The sequence below is a fragment of the Platalea leucorodia genome (genome assembly GCF_965183815.1).
Source record: "Platalea leucorodia genome assembly, chromosome: 4".
Classification (NCBI taxonomy): Eukaryota; Metazoa; Chordata; class Aves; order Pelecaniformes; family Threskiornithidae; genus Platalea; species Platalea leucorodia.
In genome coordinates, this window is record NC_138826.1 from 74186400 (window position 1) to 74213900 (window position 27501).

General features: G+C 41.4%; 1 protein-coding gene across 1 annotated transcript; it reads left to right on the plus strand.

The window, feature by feature from the left end:
* Nucleotides 1-41: 41 nt before the first annotated feature.
* On the plus strand, nt 42-27501 carry AGBL3 (AGBL carboxypeptidase 3; the record flags this gene model as incomplete). The annotated part of the gene is made up of 14 exons (XM_082310204.1): nt 42-136; nt 2738-2892; nt 4456-4563; nt 8433-8571; nt 9099-9878; nt 12002-12164; nt 13266-13392; nt 13939-14036; nt 14199-14278; nt 15414-15480; nt 19833-19901; nt 22043-22100; nt 25140-25188; nt 27365-27501. The coding sequence occupies 14 exons, from the start codon at nt 42-44 to the stop codon at nt 27369-27371; spliced, it is 1995 nt and encodes a 664-aa protein (XP_082166330.1). The 3' UTR covers nt 27372-27501.

Genomic DNA, 27501 nt, shown 5'->3' on the forward strand with positions numbered 1-27501 from the left:
CGCGGAGGCCGGGGCCCCGGCCGTACCGCCGCCTCGCCGGCATGCCCTGTCCCGCCGCCCGGGGCCCTCGGCGGCGGCGGGCAGCGGGAGGGGACGGGACGGGGAGAGCCTCGCCGTCGGGGAGGAAGGCAGCCCAGTAAGTCCCCTCGGTGCCTGCCCCCCTTCTGAGGCGGTGCCAGATTGACGGGGAAATCAGCTGTAATTCATTAGAAGTAATTGCTTCTTATGGTCGTAAGGAAATCAGTAAGCAGCCCCGGTGACACACCGTTTCTACAGGCATCCGAGATGCACCGCAGAGCGCGCTTGTCCGTAAGCTGAATGTCGGGACATGGCTGTGTATGGCAGCGCCCAGGTCCCGGTCCTGGGAGCTCATCCCTGGCGCTGTCCGTGTCAGCGAGCAGAGTAAAATCCTCTGCCTCCTCTGCCTCGCGATTTTAGCCGTGCGTTGGTTTGTGAGCTATCTTGAGTGCTTGACCTGTAAAAATCGACCTCCCGATCAGCTACTGGACTAGCAGGTTTTTAGAAGCCCCTGTATCGTGTTTGCCGATGTGGTGAATGTAAACAGGAGCAGTAAATAAAGCTGAGTGTTTTTACCAGCTGTGAAATGCATTTGATGTCATCAACATTTTTTTCATATTTCAGGAGGGAAATCTGGGTTTTAACTGAATATGATGTTAATGAAAGGGGACTAGATTGAAAACCCAGGAAATAAATGTTCTATGTTAAGCACAGTGAAGGCGACAAGCACTGTTGTCTCTGTGCTGCTTTGCCAATGTGCTTCAAATTTAACCCAGGGTAGCTGGTTGCTTTTCACAGCCCACGTGCACTTTGGCTGCAGAGTGGTGCTTTTTTAATTTTTTGCCAAGTGTTACGTCTCAGTTCCCCAGTATCAAGTTCCTCACCTCCCTGTTCTAGTCATTATTGCTTTGGGATAACTGTGGCGTATATCTGGGCTGCCACCAGAAGGGCTGGCCTAGCGATTGGTTTCCATTGCTTCTCCTGCTCTTACATCCCTAGGCTTCTTTGATGAGTGGGATCAGAGGGCTAATTAATGCAGCTGAAAACCAAACATTTTTTTCTTATATCGGTTTTCTGCTCTAGCTTTTCACGCAACAGTAGGAATGCTAGAACTGCACAAGAGAGGCACTGGGGAAGCAAAAGAGGACAAGTGAAAGCATGTCTCCTCTGAGCAGCGGCTGGGAATAATGATAGAGTACATGAACATGCAGATTTGGCCTAATTCTTATGCAGGCCATAAAGTAAACCAAAACAGAGGCAGGTCTTCTCCCTGAAAATAAAACAAACAAACAAACAAACAAACAAGCTGTCCTACTGTGGACTTCCGATTTTATTTTAGTATTTTAATTTTTTTTTTTAGGATGAAGGCCCCCCTAACTCATTTGTGACAGAGGACAGTCAGCAATATGCTGTTCTTACAGGTTAGGACCCTTTCAATTATTCCCCTATGTCTTCCTGTAAGACCACAGGGTGGAAGAATAAGGAGAAGGGGGAAGGCGTTAGTGCTCACATAACTGTCAAGCTCTAAAGAAAATTGGAGTTAGATCTAGTGACATTTTATGATTCTTGACCTAGGTAAGTAGTTATCTCAGTCGCATCTTGCAGCATGCCCTTGATCACCAGTTACTGATTTGGCATTATAGTAGCCAGGTATCCACTAGTTAGGTATCCACTAGAGTTTAAAAATGGGTTCAGCAGTTTTGTTTTTAATTCATTTACTTTTCACATACGATGTCATCTGCACTTGAAACCAGATGCTTCAGGTGAAGCACTTTTGCTTATTATGTTTTGTTGGTTGTGAGGTAGGCCTAGAAACCAGGTCTAAAGATGATTAGAATTTTTTTCTGGTAAAATAAGTCTTACGGGTGCTGGTATCTGATTCAGACCCAAAGCAAATACAAAAAAATTTCCCATGAAACCAAACTCCTATCTTTTGGCCTGCTCTAAGTAGATAGCAGGAAGGTCAGAGAATGCTTTGAAAGGGGATATTTTCATATCTATGACAAAGACAAGTAATTTTCTCAGGACAGTATTGTGGTCAGTACACAGTACCAGCAGTCCTAATCATCCAATTACTAGATTTTTTCAAAGCCTTTTCTCTGCCTATCTTGTTTTCATTCAAGTGGCTTCTCATAACTTTGAAGAATTCCTTGCTGACAAGCAAAGACACCCCCGCCCATCCTCCAAATGTCTCTGTTGCTTTACAAAATTCATGATAGCATCAGATTGTTATCTCTTCTGTCATGCTAGCCAGTACTATCTCATTGTTGCATACACTCTGTGTGATAAGTTTAGTAGGAATAAGCTTTGTTTGTTATTTGTATAATACTGCACAGCACAGATTTTGACTCAGACATTGAGATTGTAAGCCCTACCATAACACACTAGTAATAAAAGCAGCAATAATAAAAGGTGCCAACATTTTCCATAGGAACCCAAATCAGCTACTCCCTGCTGCAGTTGAATACTTGATGTGCTTTGTGGTTTAATGAATTAACCATTCATTCAACGCTACTTTTAAATTCAGTGTGGTTTATAGGATGGAGCATTAAATTTACATTTCAGTGGGATGTAATTTTATTGTGCCGTGCTTAGTTATGTTAATTTCACTTAGATAGATAACCTCTGCAGCCTGTTTCCCCTCGGAAGAGCAATAGAGACTGATGTGAGGGTTCTTTCACTTTCTTATAGATTCTGTTTGTGCTCATCTTTTTCCAAGGGCAAAACAGATTCTGTTATCATCTGACTCAAAGGCAGTGGTGCCCCATCCTCAGGAGCCTCAGAATCTGGATGACTCGTCACCTGCCGGTCAGTTTTCCTTGGTGTACTGGCCACACCAGTGTGAAGTCATCGGGGACAGAATTGAGCACATTGGTAAGTTATTGTGTTATGCTTAAAATCTTGTGTATGGCAAAGAGGAAGCACACCTTATATATAAATAAAGCCAAGAATTTATTGTTAGTACAAGTGAAATCTTAAGATAGAAATCATTATTAGTCCAGATTTAATTGCTACAGAAAAAGAAAAAATAATAATGCAGTTAAATTTGTTGTACATATGCTTCGTTCACAGCCTTTTCCTGGCTTCCCCTTCCACTACTCCTCTAGGTCCTAAAGTCAGTGGTTTCATTGCAGAGGTTTCATTCCAGTGGAGGGGAAGGGTTGTTTGTTGCAAATTGTCAGCCTCTGGAGTCCTTTGCTGGGAGAAATACAATGTTTGTATTGATGATTTCTTCTTCCCCGCTCTAGGATTCAAATAACTCTGGGGTCATTTTCATATGTTTGTGGGCTTACCCTTACACCTTTCTTTTTCTTCATCAGTCTGCAGCTCCATGTTACATCTGAATTTACCGTATACAGTGTTCTTTACATGTGTTAGATATTATTTCCTTCTTCTCTGTTACCCCTAAAATGAGTTTTGTCCAGCCCTAGGTCTGCCCTTCTACGCAGAACAACAACTTGTTACTGCTGTCTGTATAAGCCTATGGTTGTACCACACAAAGATAAACAAAAATAAAACAAATTAGCCATACATATCTGGTCAATTAGAGAAACTGCTGTCACAGCTAAATTGAGTGAAAGAAAGCTTCAGGCAGATAAAGAAAAGTTCAGACAGAGCAAACCTGACAAGCCTCAGTCCTGAGGTCTTGCAAATTCAGTACAAATCTCATGTCCTGTTACTAGCAATGTCAGTACTGCCTTTCAGGGCTAGATGGTTAAATATGAATGTCAGCTAATAACTGCTTTTACGCAGTCTGCACAGAAGTCATACTGCAGACCTATTACGAGATAGTGAAGACTTGAACAGTCCCTGTGCTACAACAAATTGCTTTTTGGAAGTAATCAGTAGAAATTGGAAATGCACAGAGGTGGGAGTGAGACATCTATGCCCTTATTCTGTTACCTTTGAAAATAGATCCCAGTATCTTGAATGGAATGGGATAGGACTGCTGTGGATATTACAGTAAGGAAAGGCCTGCTGTCAGAATGCATTGGTGTTCAACAGATCTTTGACATGCCAGGCAGATGTTATGCAAGTTACATGGAGACACTGCATTATCGCCATGCAGCGTCTGTGTGGTCCGCAATCGGTGACTTCGCTCTGTAGTTGGAGCATCTGTTTTCCTAATGGTACCAATGATGTCTAATGTTCACCATTGTCATCATCCCTAATGGTAAGCAAGCTGTACAGGGAACAGAGGTAGGTTTGCACAGCAAAAGTTAGTCCATGCACAGATTGATACGTATTTTTATTTAGAGTTATAGTGAAGATTGGTTCACAGATCCAAAAAATGAGGTTGAAAAAGGGGCTTCCCTGTTCCTTTATGTGCAACTGGTGTAAATAGGATGAGCCACTTTTCAATGTGTTCCTCATATTATAAAGACTCTAATACAATCTTCCTGCTTGTACTCCTTCTGCGTGTTTCTTCTTTTTCAGATTGGATACCCACTACCCCTGAGCCTATGTACACTCCAACAGGTTTGGAGATGACGCCGCCATACCGAACTCCTGACAAAGGCACTGTGATTTATCTAGGAGAAGAAGGTGGGAACACCCTGAGAAATCTTACTGTCAGCTGTAGGTAGATGAAGCACCTGCTTTGATCTCCTTTATGAACCTAATTCAAAGCCTGATGAAATCAATATGATTTTGTATTGTTATTTTATGACACTTGGGAATAAATTGTTTTCCTATAGATAAGGAAATTAGTTACACAGCTGTCTCATCATTCACAAGTTCTGCTTATACTGTTAATCATCTCAGAAGTCCAGCTCAGCTCAAGCCATTGTTCTCAGTGAATAACAGTATGAACCAGCCTAAAATGAGTTTGTTGTGAAAATATGAGTGGAGAAAGGTAACTTAACAGCCAAAAGTGAAAGTGAAAAAGATGAGAGCTGTGTAACTGCAGGATCAGTACTAATGTCTGTGTTGGGAGAAGATTTTATTACCCTGTTTGCTATAGTGGTTTTGCCAAGACTTAGAAAAAAAATCTGGCCAGATTGGGTCAGTGCTTGATTACAGGGTCCGAAGTCTGGCAAGGATTAATTGGACATAATTGAAGGGAGTTAGTTTCCTTATTCCACCACCACCAGTTGATTATCAGAGTTATTCTTTCCTGTGTTTGCTATGTTAATCCAGTTGCCTTGGATGAACTTGGAACTTCTGGCAGTTGTTGATTTTGGCCTTGGGCTACTTCTACATAGATAAGAAAGGATGATCATAATTTTGCAATCCTAGGATAACTAGATGTTGCCACAAGATTTTCAGAAGCACAAAACTGAAAGGGAGCTGGCATCCTTGAAGTCAACACAGTTGGTAAAAGCTTGCAGTATACTGAAAAGCACTGTTACTCTTTGATGTCACGTTTATTTAGAAATTAGCTGCTTCTGCAGTATGAATGTATTACCTCTCACTAGTAGGTTGCTACATATGGTGGCCAAGAAAACTGGTAACTGCTCTGTGACTAGGAAGGAACTTCTGTCCGCTGCAACTGGACCTGCTAATTTATTGCAAGGGAGAAGATGTGCAGGAACGCTCTGAATCCCAGCTCTGCACCTTTTTGAAAACAAGGACAGTGATTTCTGTTATGGTCCTTTAGTTGCTGTTCTTTAAAAATGCAACTTTCCACGTCCTTTGTTACTGACTTGAACTTCATGCACAGGCGACTGGAAGCGGTTCTTATTTCAGCCTGTACAACTCTGCAGCAAAGTCTGGTTTTGGTATCATGGTTCTCAGAGTTCATTAATGAAACTTTCCACCCGAGGTGGTGAAAACTGCTGCCTTTAAGCATGGCCAGTTCTCCCTCCTGCTCCGGAGGAATGATGTTGTACAGGCAGTTACAGGCAGTCAGCAATTCCTGGGGTAGCAAACATCAAGCTGCAGCAGAATATGAGTGCTTGCTATCGCTGTGAAGACTCTACATCTAAACATATGGCTAATAATAGTCAGTATTTTTGACTACAGGGTGAGTTTTTAAGTGACTGTAATTGTACGTTCACTGCCTTGAGTGTGCTGCTTTGCCTCCTAGCCTTGGGTTTGGCTGGTAGCAGGACCTGCAGAGAACTTCAGAGCCCTGGAGCCTTTACTTCCCCTTCCCTCCTAGCACCAGGGAGAGTAGACTCCTTGTGCCAACTGGGCTGCTGGGCGCTGTGGCCAGCTGGAGGACAGGAGCAGGTGGGAGGAGGAGGAGGACTTTGGAGCCCCATAGAGTTCATCTTCTTCTTTCTGTTTCTGGGACAGAAACCTCAATCTTGCTAGCTCTGCCATCTAAGTTATATAGAAATAAATATAATTTTTGAAACCCTAAAATCCTCCTTGCAGAGAAGCTCTGTAGGGTAGCACAGGCATCTGTACTTATGCAGATTTATGACCTCAGTGCCACAGACTTTGACTGGCATGTAATGAGCCACTACATCCTGCGGGAGACAGCAGCAGCACTCTCCTGATGCCCACTGAATTTGAATTTGAATTCAGCAGGACCTGGGATTTACTGCCTGTCTGGGAACTACCTGCTGCTGAGTTCCTACAGGCCCTCCTAAACTCTGATTTGGGAGAGAAAAATACAATCCAATGGTGACTCCCATGCAGAAACATCAAAATACCATGATGAAGATCTCAGCTTTTATTTGTGCATTTCGTTCTATAGCATTTGACTGATACAGATGTTTTCAGAAACAGTTTTACTGGTTTAACTACTGAAGCATTTTTCTTCCTTAATGTTAAGGAAGAGCATGAAGAGGAAGGGAAGGGTAGAGAAACTGTGAATGGAATTTCAGCTAAACGGAGAGTAATTATTCGAGTGGGTATCCCAGCTAGCAAAGCTAACAGCCCTGCTCTAATGAAAGCCCCTGTGGCTCTGTAGTAACTTCAGTCATGAAGAACAATACACTGAATATAGCATCTTTTGCGTGTGGCAACAGTGATTCAAGGAATGAGAAACGACTTATAGGAACCTTGGCTTTACATAACTTCCCTGAGTAGTACTGTCAGAGCTGTAGTGTTCTACAGGAGAGAATAAGACAGACTGCTGCAGGATAAATCTCTAGCACAGCTCATCAAGCAAGGGCAGACACAACTCTGATCTGAACGGGAGCTGCTGTGCAGCTCTAACCCTGCTGTATGGTACAGGGTCAGTCCCCCTAATTGGCAGCGTGGTAAGGAGGCAGTTTATCCTCAGGAGGATCCAGCAGTAAGGAGATAGAAGCAAGGATACGGGAGCTGAGAATACAACAGCTTGGCGATCGGTATCTGGCCACCAGTACCAATCCTTCATTTTGCTAGTTAGAAAGTTATGTAGCGGGGAATTTCACTTCTGGCAGATAAGACAGCCTGTTCGATATCGGCCGTGTGAAACCCACAGTCTCACAGAACGTAGTTTCAGCCTGGAATACCTGCATTTTCCACCTATCCTCCTTTTCCCTGAGCTGGCCCTAACTCAAGCGTCAGAGCGCAGCTTGTGCTGCTGAGATCAGCTGGAGTCGCCAGCGCGGCTGCACTGACGCTGCAGCAGGATCCCTGGGCTCCTGGCTTTTGGCAGAAGAGACGCATCTTCCCTCCCTATTTTGTGGTTACAGTTTGGACATGACAGGAAGTTTTGATTACCCCAGGTTTCCACACCTTTGCCACCATATTGACACCAATACAGAGAAAGCAAATATTAAAAATAGTTCTTGCCTTGGTTGTGTAAAGGGAGGATCCTTGACTGTTAAAATTATGCCACGAATATTCTGCAACCGAAACAACTTCCCAACCAAAAAAGTAAATTCTTGCTGATGGCAAATGTGGAAGTTCTGGTCTTTAATGAACTATGGTAATGAAGATTGTGGTAAAAAGTTCAGTTACGCCTCCCTGAGCCTCTCAGAAAAAGTAGCAGAAGAGAGCAAAAGGAGACATGGGCTCAAACTGCATGCTAAATGTGATGTGAAAACATCACTTGCAATATAGAAGTGATTGCTGCTGGGTCTGGGCATCATCTGTTTCACTTCTAGACTAGAATAATTGAATACACAGATTTAAAAACAAACTAATGCAAGAGTTGTCAGCTACATATGATTTCTAAGTAGGGAAGTTGTCCATTTGACTGGTGAAAAGACCTGGGGGAGCTGAGTCATAGAGTCTTTCCACCTAACTCAGTTCCTTTGCCTAAGTGCAGAGTACTAATTGCCCTTTGCTCGTGCAGAGAGACACAGGCACCTCCAAAACAGTCAGATCTTAGGCTGGCTGAAATCCATAAGGTTAAGTGGGAATGGGAAGCAAAATCTTTGTATCGTTTCTTTTATGCATACCTGAGATATGCTTTGAAGTTCAGCTCTATGCAGTTGTCTGTTTCTAGAAGGAATTTTCAGAAGGATGCAGGTATTCCCTGAAATTACTCAAACTGAAGTGAAAGACATCTGTTCTGCTCCTTCCCCTAGCTAACAAAAACTCCTGGTTTATGTACTCCCACGTGAGAGATCTCTGCCCTCTGAAGCAGATCCTCCATGAGGAAGGGGACAACACACTGATATTCGAAGCACGGTTTGAGAGTGGGAATTTGCAGAAGGTGGTCAAAGTGTAAGTTTCTAATCTTTTTTAAATTTTATTAAGATGGAGTTATTATCAGAGTTGTTATTATCAGCAGCCTGCTATCAGTTTCTGAGCAGGATGTGTTACTCTGGGTTTGTAACTTGTTTTACATTAGTTGAATAAGCTTCAAAAGTAGTTTCAGGTAACCTTCACATGAAATGATCTGACAGCCATTCCATAGCACTGAATGTTTTCTATAGGTGATAATCACCCACACAAACTGAACACTTTTTCTTAAGCACCTCCTTTTAAAGCATAGTGTGGAGAACGCTTTTAGAAGTCCTAGTTACTATTAAAAGTCCTAATGAAGACAGCAGTTGCATTATTGAGATACTCAGTGCGATTAGGCTTCTTTTCCTGGCAGCTGCGTAGACTTTGATTTATGACAGTGTAAATCGGATTTGCACCTGATCCCCTGCGGGGTGCTTTTTCATGGCAGTCCGCATTATTTGACACTGCATCATACTACAGTGCTAACCAGCATCACAACTGTTTGTCTTCTTTCTGCCTACTAGCAATGAATTTGAGTACCAGCTGACCCTGCGCACCGACCTCTACACAAGCAGACACACGCAGTGGTACTACTTCCAAGTAAGCAATACACAGGCAGGGACGCCGTATCGCTTCACTATTGTCAATTTTACCAAGCGTAACAGCTTATACAAGTGTGGCTTGCGGCCACTGTTGTACTCAGAAGCCGATGCTAAGAAACACAAGGTTGGGTGGCGAAGGACTGGAAATGAAATCAAGTATTACAAAAACAATGCAGGCCAAGGTGGACGTCAGTATTTCTCACTCACGTGGACATTCCAGTTCCCTCATGACCGAGATACCTGCTACTTTGCCTACTGCTATCCTTACACGTACTCCAACCTGCAGGAGTACCTGGTGGCCATCTCTAAAGATCCAGTGAAGTCCAGATTCTGCAAGATTCACGCCTTGTGCCATTCACTGGCAGGAAACATAGTGTATGTTTTAACTATCACCAACCCCCCCAAAAGTGTCAAGGGCACCAAGAGGAAGGCTGTGATACTAACTGCGAGGGTGCATCCAGGAGAAACTAACAGTTCCTGGATAATGAAGGGCTTTCTGGATTACATTCTTGGCGATTCAGGCAAAGCTCAACTGCTGCGGGACAATTTTGTCTTCAAAGTGGTACCCATGTTGAATCCAGATGGTGTGATTGTGGGAAATCACCGCTGTTCTTTAACAGGTCAGGACTTGAACCGCAAATACAGATCTAACGTGAAGGAATGTTATCCTTCCATCTGGTACACCCGAAACATGATCAAAAGGTAACCTCTTTTTCTTTCCCTTTAGAATAGATGATTTTCCTTTTCACTCTCTCTTTGTTAGTATGACTTCTCTGTCCCTTGTTGTTTTGATATTGTTTACATCGTTGCCCTGTAGCCAAGCCTTTCTGACTGTTTTGTTTACGTTCAGTTGCATTTAGAGTGGGTTATTTTTTTCTTCAGTATTGTGCAGGTTTTCCTTTAATACCCTTTCTCCATTCCTGGTAATAAGTTTTATCTCCAAAGTAAAAGAGTTTTCGTCAAAACATTTTCAGCATTTCTCCCCAATATCTTCTGCCAAAATATACTTATCACATTCCTTATTTCTCTCATTTTCTTCTTTTCTGGCATATAACCACGTCCCAGAAGGAAGTTAGGTTCAGAATAGATCCCAGATGTCCATTTGACAGCAAAGATTGCCAAGTTTGCTATATGTTTTGCTACAAATATGTTTGATTTCTTATGCAGACTTTCAGTCACAGACATTGATACTCTGGATATAAAACTAAACCTTCAGCTAGTAAACTAACCTTCAGCTAGTAAACTAAATCCCTCTGATTTAACTTCTGTAATAAATTAATACAAACAAGACTCTTGTGCGAAAAGCCAATGTCAAAATTAGTACATTTAATGTGTTTAATCTAGTTACAGCCTGTTTTACATAAGATCTGTGTTCTTTCAAATGAATGTTTTGGTACATAGGTCCTTTGATTACAGGGGATGAGCACTGTGCCTCTTCTCTTCCAGGAGAATTCCTCTCTCTGTCTTACTATATGGAGACAGCCTGCACTTGAGTGCCCTGTAGTTAATATTAATTATGTCTGCTGAAGTGCTACTGAACTTCAGCCTCATATTCAGCTACTGTCAGCTGAGACAGATATGTTTATTACTGCTTCCTTCTTAGTTCCACCATGGATTTCCAACTCCTGTCCAGAATAAAGCCCCAGGTGACAAGCTGTGGTGCTGTCACATCTTCCCTGTAGAGCTCTGCTTCGACATGAATTGGGCATTGGGGTTTTGGGTTGCTAAATCCCAGTGTATCTACCTGCAAGTTTTCTTTAAAAAGTTGGTTAAGCAATAATACATTGCAGAATCTTGGTACATCATAAAAATTGATGTCTCTAGTTTGATAAAGGAAAGAGCCTTCACTGCCATTTATGCTTCAGTCTCATAATTGTATAGCATGTATTATTCAACACGTACAATAGTGAAAGAGCAGCAGATAAGAATAGCAGGTTTCAGCTGTACAATGTGCTTGTGTACACATCCACAGAGCTGGATGTATATAACTGTTGTGGTTTAACCCCAATTGGCAACTAAGCACCACACAGCCACTCGCTCACCCTCCCCTCACAGTGGGATGGGGCAGAGAATCAGGAAAAAAAAGTAAAACCTGTGGGCTGAGATAAAGCCAGTTTTAATAGGACAGCAGAGGAAGAGGAAATAATAATAATGATAATGATAAAAGAATATACAAATCAAGTGGTGCACAATGCAATTGCTCACCACCCACTGACCGATGCCCAGCCCGTCCCCAAGCAGTGATCGCTGCCCCCCAGCCAACCCCCCCCAGTTTATATACTGAGCATGATGTCATACGGTACGGCATAGCCCTTTGGCCAGTCTGGGTCAGCTGTCCTGGCTGTGCCCCCTCCCAGCTTCTTGTGCACCGGGCAGAGCATGGGAAGCTGAAACGTCCTCGACCAGTGTAAGCACTACTTAGCAACAACTAAAACATCAGTGTGTTATCAACACTGTTCTCATACTAAATCCAAAACACAGCACTATACCTGCTACTAGGAAGAAAATTAATTCTATCCCAGCTGAAACCAGAACAATAACCAAGCCTGAGAGTTAGAACAAACACATGGACAAAGGCTGATGATGCATACACTCATTTCTGTACAGTGACAAGTGTTTTGTTCTGGAGGGAACTGAGCAGTTTAGCTCTGATTTAGCACACTAAGAGTTTAACACAGAGCCCAGAGTATGAAACTTGTATTGGTTTCTTGCTCTTTAGGTTACACGTGAGCTTCAGTGTAACATATTAGCTCAGGCTTATTTCTGAGGTGGAGGGAAAAAAAAACCACTTTTAATAAAGTATTCTATGTCATCCCATATTGCAGAGTGATGGGGGAACGTGATGTTTTTCTGTATTGTGACATCCATGGTCACAACAGGAAACAAAATGTCTTCATGTATGGTTGTGAAAGAAAGCAGCAAGCAAAAGCACCATATGTGCATCCACGTGTCTTCCCACTCTTGCTGAGCAAGAGCTGCCCAGATAAGGTAAGCAAATGTCTGGCTAGAAACTTACTCACCTGAAAATTCAAGCACCATCTGGGATCCCTAATTTTTTGTTAAGGTGCCACATTTACTAACAGACCGCCCTTCACCCAGTAAAATAATCTTCAGTTGGCTAAAATTAGAAATGGTAGGAATATGAAATTTTAACTCCTTTGAAATTCCAGCACTCTAAAATGTATCATGTTGAATTGGGACATAAAGTTAGCATTTTTTAAAGATTTTTTTAAAAGAATGAAAAAACCCGGAATATCAAAGTAACATTGTTTTAACAATGTCAAAAACTAACATTAAATATTGTATACTCTTATATTAAATGCAGCTTTAAAATATATTGTATAATTAAAAACAAACAAGTAAGCAAATAAGAAATGAAAGAAGAAAAATGTTTCTTGAGATTGGATCCTTTTGAAAACATCTGTTGAAAATTGTGTCAAAATCACCATGTTTGTGTAAGATATTTCAATTAGGAAAAAAAAGTCTAGTAGGAAACGAGGGCTTTTAAAATATGTCATTTTCCAGCAAACTCTGACTGCAGTAAGCTTCTTTTAAACGAGAAAGGTTGCAAAGGCTCAGGAATAAAACAACACAGAAACTAACCTACTAGATGTCATTGCATACTTGCAGCTAATGCTGTCTTCCTCAGATATCAATAATGAGGTGGTTGTGAGCTCCAGATCGGTTGCATCAAACTGTTGGTCTATTAACTCATGAGAGAAGAGCTATTCCAACTTTTTAGTAAATATGCATGTTGGTATATAACAGGATTTGTGGTAACTCAGCTGGTCATCTGTCTATATAGGATTGTTTAGAAACAAGTACCGCCACATGAAAAATTATTTGCAGATGTCTCAGAAATCCTTAAAGTAAAATAAACTTTTAATCAAAGGGCTGTTATTTCACCTACATCACCATTGTACCAGTAATAACAGTATGCTCTGCGCTATGTTGTGCAATATTCAAGTAGAGTGAAAACTCACAGTTGTTTACCTGGTAGATAAGATTTTTAAAAACTTGCAGAGTTAAAATGAAATTAATACATCTTCCCATTTGCTTCAAAAGCTAATCCTGTACCCGTCTTTTAAGTTCTCATTCCCAGACTGCCATTTCAGAGTACGAAAGAGCAAAGAAGGCACAGGTCGAGTGGTAATGTGGAAGATGGGCATCAACAACAGCTACACTTTGGAAGCCTCTATCTGTGGCTCTAAGTTGGGTGAGACAATTCCCTGTAGCTATTTAGTAGGAATCGTCAAACAAGACCTTTATTTTTGGTTTTTCATACAAAATAGTAGCTTGAGCTACCATCCCCTTGTTGGTGTTCTGTCTTATTGGATAGAAATGAATGATGATTTAAGAGAAGAGTTGGAAAAAACACTAAAACTAGGGCATTCACCTAGCAGCCTTGCAGGCCACCACTAGCATTATTGCATATGTATCATGAAAGAACAGCGTTAGTGGATGGCAAATTAAAAGCTGTAACTAAAGCCTGTTGTATTTTTAGGAAATTTTGTAATAGGGAATCAGTGAACTATGCGTTATAGTTAATCCCCTCTGAGTGGATAGATTTGTTCATCTAGGCAGAATAATGATCTGTAATATCATCTGTATAAAACTCTGGCAGTCGTAGACCTGTCTAGCATCTGTCAGTGAAAGATATGTGAGTTTGCAGTCAGCCACCATCCTGAAATACAACAGATACCTAGCAGTCAGCAGGATGAGTGACATTTTCATTTCTGTCTTGCTCCTATTGATGCTGCAGGCTGCCGACGAAGCACCCATTTCGATATGAAAGACTTGGAGTCAATAGGACAGCATTTCTGTGATGCTCTCTTGAGCTACTGTGTTCATAACAAGGAGGTAAGGAGAGTCCCCCCCTAGGTCTTTTCTCCCGCCTCAGTTCATCCTACTGTGACAAAACATAATACTCCATAGTGCTATAGCAATAATAAATTTGATAATGGCTTTCTTTAAGCAGTAAACTAAATTTGTGGTGTTTCTTATTATTATCTGTGCCTGAAGGAACACGAGAAAGTAGTGCAACAGCAAGCCAGGGTGAACTCCAAGGTCCTGAATTCTAATGTGTTAGACTGGGATTCCAGGTAACTTCGAACTATTCAGATATGCCACAATTTATTATATGTTCTCTGCACCTCATAAAAAGTGCCAGAGTAAATGTTAGAAATGTCACTAAAATTAGACTTTTAATAGTCACCCTTCTTAATTTAACACTGCTTACAAGATTGCATACGAATCTTATATCCAAACCTTAATAGCCAGTTCACTGGAAGTAGAGCTCTGTATCTCCCCCAGGTGGCCTTCGTGAGGAGAAATGAAACTGCATTGGTACAGAGCTTGGTCTATTGAAAAACTTAAATCAGTATGCTTTTTTTTCAGCCTTACATTTTGCAGAGCAATCTAGCCACAATATAAGGTATATTGTTTTGATGTTGTGTAAACCTAATTTTATTAACCATGGAAGATGCTAGTCTGATTCCATTTACCCAAAGAGGTTAAGTTCAGGGTAATTGATAGCAGTCCAAGAATCTGTACGCTGACCAAACGATACGCCTATTAAACATGATCAGCTCCTCTTGTGCCAGTGCATACTGTGAGTGACTGCAAGATCAGTTGTGCAGGTGGTTTGTGAGAGGTGGGAATTTATGTCTGAACAGCTGTGGCCCTAGGGACATTTATTAGGGAATAAAACTTTTGTACATTTCTTTTTTGGGGAAACATTAGTAGGTTGGATCTATCTCATCAAACTTTAGGTGCCCAGAGTATAGAAATTAAGAGCTGAGATTCATGACCAGTGCTGAACTGCAAGGAAATAAAAAGAGACACAAGATCTTAATGTATCATCAGACAACTAGGAGAAGGCTCACTGGGAACAAAGAGGATGATGTTCTGTGAGAGGATTTAGGAGGGGAGAGGGAAGGTGTGTGAAGCAGAACTAAAAGAAACCTAGGTAGAAGCAGGAGGTGCCATCTGGATAGATTACATCTCTTTCAATAACCAAGCTTTCTCTAAGATGATGATGCCCAGTTTTTGCAGGTTAGCTGTAGGTCTCTAAAATTAAAATGTGGATCTGGAAGACAGGCATGTGGAAAACACATTTACATCTCTACAGCTAGGGTTACTATAGAAAACACCTGCTAATGGTTGGAATGAATGCTGCAAAATAGTTTGCAATCACCAAATTTGGAAATTAAACAAAACAATGCTTGTCTTTCACAGCAGCCGAACTTCTGACAGCCCAGACTCCTGTGATGTTGTTGCACACAGGCTAAAACGAGGTACTAAGGTATGCTATGACTTTTTCTTGTCTGTTTACATCTCCGTCCTGAATGCCACTGGGAAAGAATCACTAGAGTTTAACAGGCTCTATTTTGAAGAACCTTAGGATTAAGTCAGTCAGAATAGTAATTAACAAATCAATAGTCAATAGAGATACAGTCCGAATGAACAGTGCAGAGCAATAGTATTAATTTTCCCTATAGCTTAACCCAGATTGTCCAGGTGGTGGTGTTTTTGTTCCAAAAGAAGGTGGCTTTCTACCTGTCAGGTTCTGCAGTACAGCTGAGTAAGCAGACATAGGGTCAGGGTGAGGAGGAGAAGGGCACCAGCTTAAAGCACAAGAAATACTGTGCCCATGTATGCTGGTGTCAGCCATACTTTCAGATACCCAGTTCAGAGTGTTCAGGAGTTGTGTTCTCCTCTCACGCATGCAGACGAGTCCTCACACTGGTGCTAAGTGTTGTCAGCATCAGACTATCCCATTGCCTACTTCTAATCTCATAGGCAAATGTAGCCCCAGATTTAACAAAGTACTTTCACTAGAGGTCAATGAGACATTTTATTTTCCTGAAATGTGTATTTCCTTATTTTGCTGAAAAGAATGAGTTGAAACATGGTTTCTTGTCCTTGCTTACTTGGTATTTATTTCTTTGGTGCCTGTGATTACAGTAATATTACTCAAGATGTTTTCTGTAGATAAGCAAAACAAACTTCTGCGAGTGTATTACTTTTAGAAAGCTTGTGGATGAATTTTAGCCAACAATAATAGTTCCTGTTAAATTGTTGCTTCCTGTTTATGACATAAAAACAGTAAATAAACAACAGTAAAAGAGGAAACTAGTACCAAGACTGTGTACTAAGGATATGAAAAGCTGAAGTGACCCCTGTAACACTCTGCAAAACATGCAGATAGGCATTTCAGATGACTGCACTGGTTGACAAATTACATGATTTTGAGTGTTAGATCTAGTTTCAGAGATGATAGTTTGAAACATGATGTAGTCAGATAAGCTCTAGTGAGTGCATTTGTGGTGAGGGAAGCTGCCACGGATCCCTTTATGTGCTCTGCAAACTCTATTTGCTAAAAATAGCCTTGTTTGTGTTGAAACACTCACCATGCCAGTCAGTGGGATTGATTCCACTTTTTTCTGATGTTTGTAAGCGCCGTTTCCTTGTGGTCTATAAATGATAATAGAAGCAAGGCAGACGGGTTCGCCTGATGTCTGTGACTGAGCTGTAGATTGAGCAGGCTGCCACATAACTCTCATTCATAACTGCATATTGCAAAACATCTGTGCATGGTATTCACCCCAGGGATTGGGATTACAAGCCCTTGTCGCGACTCCTGATTTAGGATCCTGCCAGGTATGCCAGTTTGTCATTAATGAGTGATTTAGAACGCTTAAGGAATCACCAATAAAGGTATCAGCAAAAGTGGTTTTAATATGATGTTGTAAAAGTGTGACTTAACAAAGTTCAATGGCAAGGTTCGCTCTATTAATTACTGCATGGAAGAAACATACAAAGGAAAATTGAGTTACACTCAGGTTAGAATGATTTACAGAGGGACCAGAGATGCAAAGAATACGGAAGACCCTCCCGTTGAGTCATGAGGTTCAGAGTAGGCCCCCTTGCTTTCTAAACTCCTGATGGAGCTTAGGTGTGGCTAGGTCCAGTCTCAGTCTCAGACTTGGTCAATAGTTTATGTCTAAGACATTGTACATGCCAAATTTCTATAACATTTCATTAGCATCGATTCAGCATGCAATCAAAGTTACCAAGACAAAATCAAAGTTATCATACTACAAGGTTATGGGCCATACGGGTCGCTTACCAAAGATCTGCCATTCGTAAAAGGTCTCTCTGCGTCAAGGAGCAACCTTGAGAGGTGTCCCAGCTCAGGGGGAGATCACCACCATGCAGCCATGCTGCCTAGCAGGGAGAGCTCAGAAAAGGCTCGCTTAGGCTGTCACAGGGATAAAGTGGTTGGCTTGTAGTCAAATTACATGCCATAGAAAAGGTATGCATGAGGCTCCTTGTACCCACAACTTTCTTTTTTCCCTGATAAATGAGTCTTGGAAAAGCCATCCGCCATTCATGTGTAAATCACATGATTGGTGTTCCAAGCTCATATGCATCGATGCTCACTGTGTCACTCTGCTCCTTTGTGGGTTTTCAGAGAACAGACTGTAACTAGAGGAGTTCACGGCCCGGCCCCAGCTGAGGCCTTTACCTCTTCCAGAGCCTGCACCAAACCACCACCAGTCTGGTCAAGGGGTCCAGCGCATCTCTCACGGCCCTGTAATGAGATTTATCCAGGTGACATCGGAGCCGTGGAATCCTGTTAGATAACTGTGATTTCAGGGGACTTTCAAACTCAGAAAAAGAATTGGAGGGGTGTAACACTGCTTTAGATAACTGAAGTCCAGGCAAACACAGAAGACCACTGCAGAAATTTGGGGTATTGTTTCTTGTCCATTTAATTTAGTTTTTAAACCTGGTAGACTTGCTTGCTAATATATATAAAAGAAGCAGACAAGAACAAAGAAGGGTAGGGATGCCTTCCTAGAAACACTTGAGAAGAGCCATACAGAACCCACACAAGAGCATTTGTTAAAGCTCAATTACTTCAGGGTCTGTACTAAATAATGGATTAGCATATTCCTCATCCCGACAGACTTTTCGTATGATGTGATAAGGCATTTAACAGTCACTTTCTGTCCTCCCTTGTTTCCTCCTGTCACATTCCTTGCTGTGTATTTCCTCCACTTATATCCCACTGATATTCAGTCCCTGCCGTGACCTGGTTTAACACACTAATCTGATGGGAAACACACCCAGCAAAAAGAATGAGATGGTTTTCTGCTGGGTTAATGAGTTAAGTCAGTTCACACATTTTTTTGAGCATGAGAGCCAGTTTAAGGGATATGGAGGAAAGCACGAGCTAGGAGCAGGGACCAAAGTGGCAGTTTGGAATGGGGGAGGCAGGACCAAGGACAAACGAAAAGATACTTTATCCTTCAGAAGCAGGAAGCCCTTAGGAGATCTCAGCGGTCTGTGAAACCACAGCTTTAAGTGATTGCTAAACCTCCCTATTTCAAAAGTGACTGCACTTTAGAAATGAGTCGCTAATTTAATACACAATAAAGAGGAGGCTTTTCCAGCAGAGATCCTTCTGGGTATAGATCCCATCCCATCACATGCCTGTCTTAGGAGAGGATGAGCATGTTCAGGACTGAACACAGCTTTGGCCACCTAAGAGCCCAATTCTGTAAGGGTACGTCTGCCAATACTTATAAACGCTGGTATACATCGCAAAACTCTTAGTTGAGTGGAACTTCACTAGGTCCTTTTCTGTAATTTCTGTGCTGAAACATAGGCAAAGACATCTTTCATGCAGTGAAATTGTATGAATTGCATTCATGCATCTTTCATGCAATGAATTAAAGCACTTTTGCTGAATGTATACTGGGAGCAAAACACATCAGCGATACTGTTACTATGTAAAGAAAGTAACAACAGTTTATCTAACGAGTTTGAAAGAACAGTACATGGCAATTCCTGAAAGAAGTTTCTTTCTTTTGTTCTTCTCATGATTATGCACATTTTCCCATGTGGATCTACTTCAGTGACTAATTAAGGTTATTAGATCAAAAGACTTACCAAAATTTCTGTTGTTCTTCTTGATGGAAGTTCTTAAAGGCATTTGAAAAAGGTGAATAGCAAGGAATATCACAGGTACAGTAGAGTTTTTGACAGAAATTCATGCTGGAGCTGTTTGTAGCCCTCAATGGCACTTTGCTGATGTTCAGCCTGGAAAACTATATGGCCCTCAGATGTAAAATAGGAGCACTGTTATTGTTGCCTAGAGAAAGCAAACTGTTATTTGGAAGAAGACATCACGTTAGTATTTTGATGAGTAATATTCTTTTTATGTACATAAACATTATGATGCTGGCTGCTTTATTAATGCTTTCATTGGTTCAATAAGTAGACCCATGCTTCCCAAGCTTTTTGCATTTTATGCCAATCTTTCTTTTCAGAGGCCCCTATGTTGGAAAAACAGAGCAGTGGCCATTAATACTACTGGGAAAGCCTGGCTCTCCAGGTTCCCAGACTAAAAATAAACAAGCCAAATTGAGTAGGAAGTGAGGTCCCTTGTCAATACGATATGTTTGTGTCCAGGTTCATAAATATTTGCTGAACAGAACAGCATAATGAATTCAATATTGAGCAGCTTGCTTACATGTGTTCCTTCTGGCATTGTGATTATCATGTTTATTTGCAACTCTTTTTTTTTCTTTGCAACTATAATATTCCCTTATGAATCAAAATGGTTACATATTATTTTCTGTGCAGGAAAAAACCAAAACATCAGGAGAACATTTTCACAGCATTGCTAAGGACAGAAGTAATGAAAGCAAAAATGTGAGTATTTTTCATCCCGGTAGAAACATGTTGTGCTCTTTTTCTGACCAGAGACTGACATATGATAACTTAATTCAACCACTGTAACTTTAGACAAACAATTTTGTCACCAAAAGCTGCTGACCTAGAATGCCCGTTGCTCTTTTTTGTCTATTTCATCTATGAATGAAGTATCAACATCAACAAGTCTGGGACAGGAAAAAATGGTAAAATTATGTCTCATTAATATAATATTTGATACATTCAGATCTTTCTGTCAAGGAATATGCCTTGCAGCTAGAGATTATACCAGCTCTTCTTTGGTCTCCAAAACTACTAACACCTCACTCCCTCAGCTGGACCTGTTCCACTTCCAGGTCCATTGAACAAGGTTTTTGCCAAGTCCATTAAAATATTTTCTATTGTGTTTTCCAGTCCAGTAGAGTGCTGTGAAGAGAGGAGGAAGGAAAAGGTCACAGGACGTTCTAGGGAAACAGGCAGTAAATTTTTTAATTAACTCTGGAATCATTGCCAAGCCCCAGCTCTGAAATACTTGTGCTGGCAATATTTGTAAAGCTGCATCATGCCCCTTCCAGCCATTCAGAGTGTGTGATTTGATACTCAGCATTAGCTGGCCTAGCAACTACCATAGGATTAAGTTTATTAAAAGGTCATTGTCAGAGTAGCTGGTATAAGATCTGATCTTTTTTAAAAATGTCACTTCTCCATTATTCCTGTTTGGCATCCTACATAACTATTTAGAAAATGTGAGCCTCGTTGTAGATGACAAACACTTAAAAATCCTAGATGAAAACAGTGGAGTGTAATGTTATGTTCCTACTTTCATGAAAAGGAATTTAACTTAAATATTTTTCATAATGCTGAGCACTGTTGTGAATCCTGATTTAGGATTCTGCTGACTACATCAGTTTGTCACGAATGAGTGATTTAGATCGCTTAAGGAATCACCATCAAAGATACTAGCGAAAGTGGGTTTAATATGATGTCGTAAAAGTACGACTTAACAAAGTTCGATGGCAAGGTTCACTCTATTAATTACTGCATGGAAGAAACACACAAAGGAAGCTAGAATGATTCACAGAAAGACCAGGGATGCAAAAGAATAAGGAAGACCCTCCCGTTGAGTCATGAGGTTCAGAGTAGGCCCCCTTGCTTTCTAAACTCCTGATGGAGTTTAGGTGCAGGTAGGTCCAATCTTAGTCTCAGACTTGGACAATGGATTATGTCTAAGGGATTATATATGCAAAATTTATCAATTCAGCATGCAATATCAAAGTTACCAAGACAAAATCAAAGTTATCATACTACAAGGTTATGGGCCATATGGGTTGGTTACCAAAGATCTGCCATTCATAAAAGGTCTCTCTGCGTCGAGGAGCAACCTTGAGAGGTGTCCCAGCTCAGGGGGAGATCACTGCCGTGCAGCCATGCTGCCTAGCAGGGAGAGCTCAGAAAAGGCTCGCTTAGGCTGTCATACTTATGGAATGAAGTGGTTGGCTCGTAGTCAAATTATATGCAGTGGGAACACACGAGGCTCCTTGTACACACAATTTTCTTTGTTCCTTGATAAATGAGTCTTGGAAAAACCACCCAGCACTCGTGTAAATCACATGATTGGTGTTCCAAGCTCATATGCATCGATGCTCACTGTGTCACTCTGCTCCTTTGTGAGTTTTCAGAGAACAGACTGTAACTAGAGGAGTTCACGGCCCGGCCCCAGCTGAGGCCTTTACCTCTTCCAGAGCCTGCACCAAACCACCACCAGTCTGGTCAAGGGGTCAAGCGCATCTCTCACAAGCACCCAACAGCTTGTAAAGTGAACACAAGTTGCTGAGTTTTCTGTGCTTTTGAAAATCAGGCCAAATACTGAATGCCTAGTTTTCCTTCTGCTTAAAAAAAAAAAAAAAAAAAAAAAAAAAAGAAAGAAAAAAAGAAAAAGGAAAAGCCTGATCTTTATATGTTAACTGTTTTCCCACTAGTTATTGAACCCTTACCAAGCTTCCCCTGTCCTAACCTAGTGTACGCTCCTTGAACAAGCCATGAAGTGCCTGATCATAAAGATAATAATACCTTTTTGTCATTCAATCTTTTGGAACTTAATAATATTAATAATTCATTCCTGTTTCTACTCTGTTTCACAGACTCAGGGCATTGAAACTCAACATAAGATATTTCAGGTACCTGACCCAGTGAAAAAAGGTAAACATTATATGTTTGTTTAATTCTTAAAATCACAATAAGCCATTTTTTTTCTACAATTGCAAACCTCAGTAAAGAGTATGTCCCAAAAAGATAAGTACAGAGTTCTTTGGCTGTGATTTCACGCAGTCTTAGCATTTGGAAGAGCTCATTTTTCTTTAGTTTAAACTGTCTTTGTTGCATTATTAGACTCTGCTTTGTTGATTGGGAATGGTCTCACTGGAGAAAAATTGAGGCCGAGGCAAATTCCAGAGAGGTGAAAAAATATTTGTTCCTATTGGCAGCAAGCTACACACATTTGTAATAATGTGCTCGTTTGGTCCAGAGAGACAAGAGGAGAAAACTTTCATTGAAGTCAAACAAGGCAGCCCAAATCCTATGGAAAACTGGGATCAACCAGGACTTTTTGGTTTCAGTACAGACATCTCCTACACAGTTAAACAAGCCTCATGAAATATTCCAAGAATTAGAAAAGGAAAAAAAAAAAAGGATTCTTCTCATTGATGTAAGAGTTTTAAAATCTTTTCCAGATGTTATGTCAGCAAATTATACAGAATGATACTTCAGCCGCTGTTTTCATGACCCAGAGATCTAGAATTCCTCAATGAGGACTGGATGAGAAATACTAAAGTAGTCATACATACTATCTGTGTTCTAATATAAATCTGTGAGTTTTATAGGTTCATAGGGAGCTATCACAGATCAGTTAAAGAGAGGAATGTGAGAACATATTACTTATTCTCTGCCTACATTAAGGATACTGGAATTTATTCTCAGGACGGTCTTTATTCATGTGATTTTCACACTTCAGGTGCTGCAAATCTAACAATGTCATGCCGTAGCGGTAGGTTTTAGTAATGGCTTTGTCCTTGGTTATGCATTCCTGTCTTGTTTTTCTCAGACATGCACCCAGAGCTATTCTACCTTATGACTACTTTGTTCTTGTCTTGGAGAACTTAACCAGAAGAAAATCAAATGAAGTAGCATGGTAGCTGGAAAACTAACAGATAAATATTTGGTTTGTGAAAGGGTTTGTAGGAAGGATGTGCCTGCGATAGGAGAGGACAGGATTCATTGATTGAGAGGATCCTGTGTTCTTAATGTATTTTTTAAAACTATGAAAATATAAGTGGAAGGTTTTCCTGTGTTTTGCCTTCCCTACTTTATTTTGGCCAGGTGGATTAAATACTATTAATGAAATTCTGTATCAACAGTATAAAGCACCTCTTTGTTTAGAATAAAAGGAGCTTCAAAATGTTGTAAATATTATTTATGTCCAAGAGATATGCCTCCCCATAGACTGTCAGACTTGGTTCATCTCACCCGTTGATCATGGACCTTACCTAGTAGTTTCCTGCCTCACCATACCCTGCAGGTGAGGTATTTGCAGTGCAGCACTAAAGCCAGCTGCAGCTAACCTGGTCCACAGCTGGCTGGTAAGCTGCATCTGCCAGATCAGGTCATGCTGAGAGAGAAGCCAGGGGCCTGGGCTGCAGCAGTGATTTTGCAACTCAAGGAGATATGGTCTTCACCTGCCATCAGTGCTAGGGCCATGCCTGTCACAGGAGCCAATGTGCTGGAGATCCGTGTCTTGAGAAAGAAGATACATGAGCCACCTGCAGTACGGAGGGAAAGATGAAGTTAAAAGTGACTCCCCTCTGCCAGCCTCTAAGTCTAGGCACAAGTCATTACAGCTGTAATTGGCTTCTGTGGGACAGGCGATCCGGTTAAGTACAGTTTAAGTACAGTTTAAGTGTGGTACAGTTAAGTACATTTAAGTGTTAAGACTGATGAGGGCTTGCCTGCAAAAGAGGAGATTAGTAAAGAATGAATTTTTAAATGTTTTTGCAAGCTTGGGTGACTTCAAAGCACTTTCTTCCCCCAGCTGCAGCTGTTCATTCCTAGCTATCGTGTACTATGCCCAAGGGTATGTAACAGAACACGTTCTTCTAGGCTTTCCTGGAATTGACGTTGCTTAGAGGAAGGAAGGAAAAAAACAACAACAAATCCTGGCTGTTAATATTTTTTTACTGTGTTTTTTAGATCTGGACTGGAGTACTATCCCACAGCCTGTAAAACACTTTATATCCCCTTTTTCTCCCCCCTACTGCTCTTCCAGAGTTGTCTGATCAGCAGGGTGGGTGTGTAGTGAAGGCAGGTGCTATACATGTACCTGAGAGGAAACAATTTCTAGCCAAAAAGTTGCTGTCATTCAGGTACTTTCAAGTCACCTGTTCTGGGCCCCTGTTCAGCCACTGCCTGACTGCAGTGACACCACCACTCTGGATGCTGCCACACTACTTAACTTCTAGCTTCCCTGGGTGCTGGGACTGCTCATGCCCCAGGGCACCTTGTTCTTGCACAGACAGCCACCCTGCTGTGAGCACTAGCAGCTGAACAGCCCATGAGCACATATCGCCTGTCAAGATCAGTCGGGTGGCACCAGCTCCTCACTCCCGCTCCCGCCCATGTTGCTTGACCAGTGGGGCTCCCCATAGTACTCATGCTCTGGAGATGTCTATTATGACTCTAGTCCAGTGTCATTTGAATGTCAAACACTTGTTTCCTTGGAGCAGACACTAGGACTGAGAACATGTTCTTCAACTGAGCTGCATGTTTTCCAAAACAAAATAATCATGTTGCCTTTGGCACCTTCACTTCCTGATTTACAGTTCTATGGAACAGTTTCAATGGGAGCTACCTAGAGTATCTTTTTCCCAAAACAGCCTTTATTAGGCAATAGATGAAGAAGGGGAGGTGGGCATGTGAGTTGGAATCCGCTCAATATGAAGAAAGTCTTAATCCCCACAACTAGTCATCTGAGTAAATGGCTTGATGTCCAGTGATATCTGCTTGCTGTAGCTCTACTTCCTGTAACTACTCACTGTTAAAGTAAGTAGAGTTACAGGAACTGTATCAGCCTCAGGCAGTTATTGAGTCTGAACTGGCCAAGACAAAACTTGGATGTTTCATTGTGTTGCTTTTTTTAAGAGATCTGATGTGCACTTTCAAGATTTTTCTTTTTTCTACTTTTTACAGTAAAATTGCCAATTACAGCCTCTGCCAAACAAGTAGGAGAGGATTTCAGGTAGGATACTGTTATATTTTACAGGTTCCTAGCATTTTTCACAAAGCAGGAGTGAGAGAATGATCCCTGCCTGATTTCTCTACAAATACACTCTCCTCCTTTTTATGCTCCTCTGACATTGTGCTTCATTTTTTCATTCATAAGCTAGACAGCTGTCCTTGGCCACTTCATCCCATGGTTGAGACTGCAGTGGAAGGTGACAGTAGAGAAGCAAAGAATCCTCTTTCCTTCATCTCATCTGGAGCACCAGACCCCCTCCTTCAGCACATAGCTGAAGCTCCTTTCCCCAGCTTTGCTGGACTCACCAGCACACAGGCACTGATCTGGTGCTTTTCTGGAGGAAGGGATGATTGCTGCTGCCTTGGGAGGGAGGGAGAAGATAGGGCCATGCAGCTACTAAGAAACAGGGCAGAGGTGAGAAAATAAAGGCCAAGCCAGGCTAGGTGGCACAGACAGTCCAAAACAGACATTTTCTAGTTTAGAATGGTTGGATATCTTAAAATCACAATATTGTCATGGTGTTGGTGCATAGCTCATTGCTAGCGCATTCCCTTCACTTCTAGGTTCTGATGCTTTGATGGTGAACAATGAAGGTTGTACACACTTATGGGTGTGCAAGGCCCCATGGCAGTAACACTGACAATCATCAGTGTCGATTACTTTCATAGGTACCCACCTACTGATAGCATAAAATGTTCTGTGACTTGCCAAGCATACATGTGGCTGTTGTTGGGTAACAGAGCAAAGTGGAGTTAGCTAGCTAGTTGGATTGCAGCGGATCCTGCCACAAACACCTTATGAAATAATACATATTAATTTGTTCACACTAAATTATTTCAAGGACTCCAGCTTTGCACCTTACAGCTCAGACTTTGCTACACAAACTTGAAAATTGTAGGCTTTCCCCTGATAAAAGAGGAAAGAAATGTATTTGGTGTCTGTCTTTACTTCTGTGATGACAAGGTAACCCTCTGGTGCTTCTGTGATGAGTACTTCTGGCTGACTCAGAAGGGATAGTGGTGTAGTGGCTACATAATATTGGCAATAGCATCATTAAGATGGTATGATGGCATTGTGGTTCATTGTAGTTTGAAATACAATAAATTACTTCTTTTCTTTTTTCTCTTTTTTTTCTCATATGATTCTTAGGAAATGCTTCAGACTAAAGTAGCAGGAATTTTACCTGCAAGGGTTTTCTGTTTTGCGTGGTCATCTTTATGTATATCTTGTCATGAATTTGTGTGGAGATAAAATATTCTCTGGCCTGACCTCTGTGTGTTTTAACTCTGAAAATCTCACCCATGATGCTAAAGGCAATCATGAAAAGCCATCTGTGCCACAGGAGGCAGGAAACAGTGTGTGCCATGATACGATCCTGTCCACAAGAGAAAATGTCCATTCATCCAACTTTAATCTGGCCTCCCAGGAGATGAAGAAACACAATAGCAAAAGTGTCTCCCAAGTCTGCAGAGAAGACATTTCAATATTTAAAAGGTTTCTCAGTTATTGTTCTATTCGAAGTACACCAAAGAATAAGATTTAGTTCTGTTTGGTGGGTTTCTTGGTCTTGCTATCTCAAGGTACTGAAAGACATAAGACAGATGGTAGCAGTACATTAGCAGTGCGGGAAAGCTCCTATGTGTTCAGCGGCAGCTGATACGCTTTGGCAGATACCAGAACTAGTGGCATGGAGCTTCCCAGCTGAGACACCAGAGGTCCAGAAGCTCATTAACCTCTTTGTGAACAGCCCAGGGAAAAGAGCTTGGAAAATCTCAACATAATGGCAAAGCATAGTGCCTCTGACCCTGCACTATCCTTCTGCAGTTTCTGGTAGAAGAGGCTCTAGCTATCAGTTCATTGCTTTTCATATGTATCAGCATGCCATAAGGGGATGTATGGTCTGATTCTGTGAAATGTTGGAATTAGCCTTTCCAGGGTGGGTCAAGAGAATATCATATCACTGGAGCAATAAAACCAGGTCCTGTGCCTATGGCTGAAGTTTCCACATTTTAGTACTAGGTTTTGAATCATGCTGTGGCTCTCCTTTAGTAAAGGAAATGTTTCTGCCATAATACCACAGTTTCTTGTGAAGGAAACCAAAGCGATGTACTTTTTTAGTAAGTAGTAACTCCGTAGTAGTTGATATGGATTTGTTTTTCCCTCCTTTTTGGCTCAGGTCGTGATCGTACTGCAAAGAGCAATTCAAAAAAGGAAGAAAGGAAAATGAAGGAGAGGCTCCCCTCAAAAAGCACAAGGCCCAAGAAAACCAGGACAGCAAGCCAAGGTGTAAATTTTGGGAGAAGTAAATCCTGC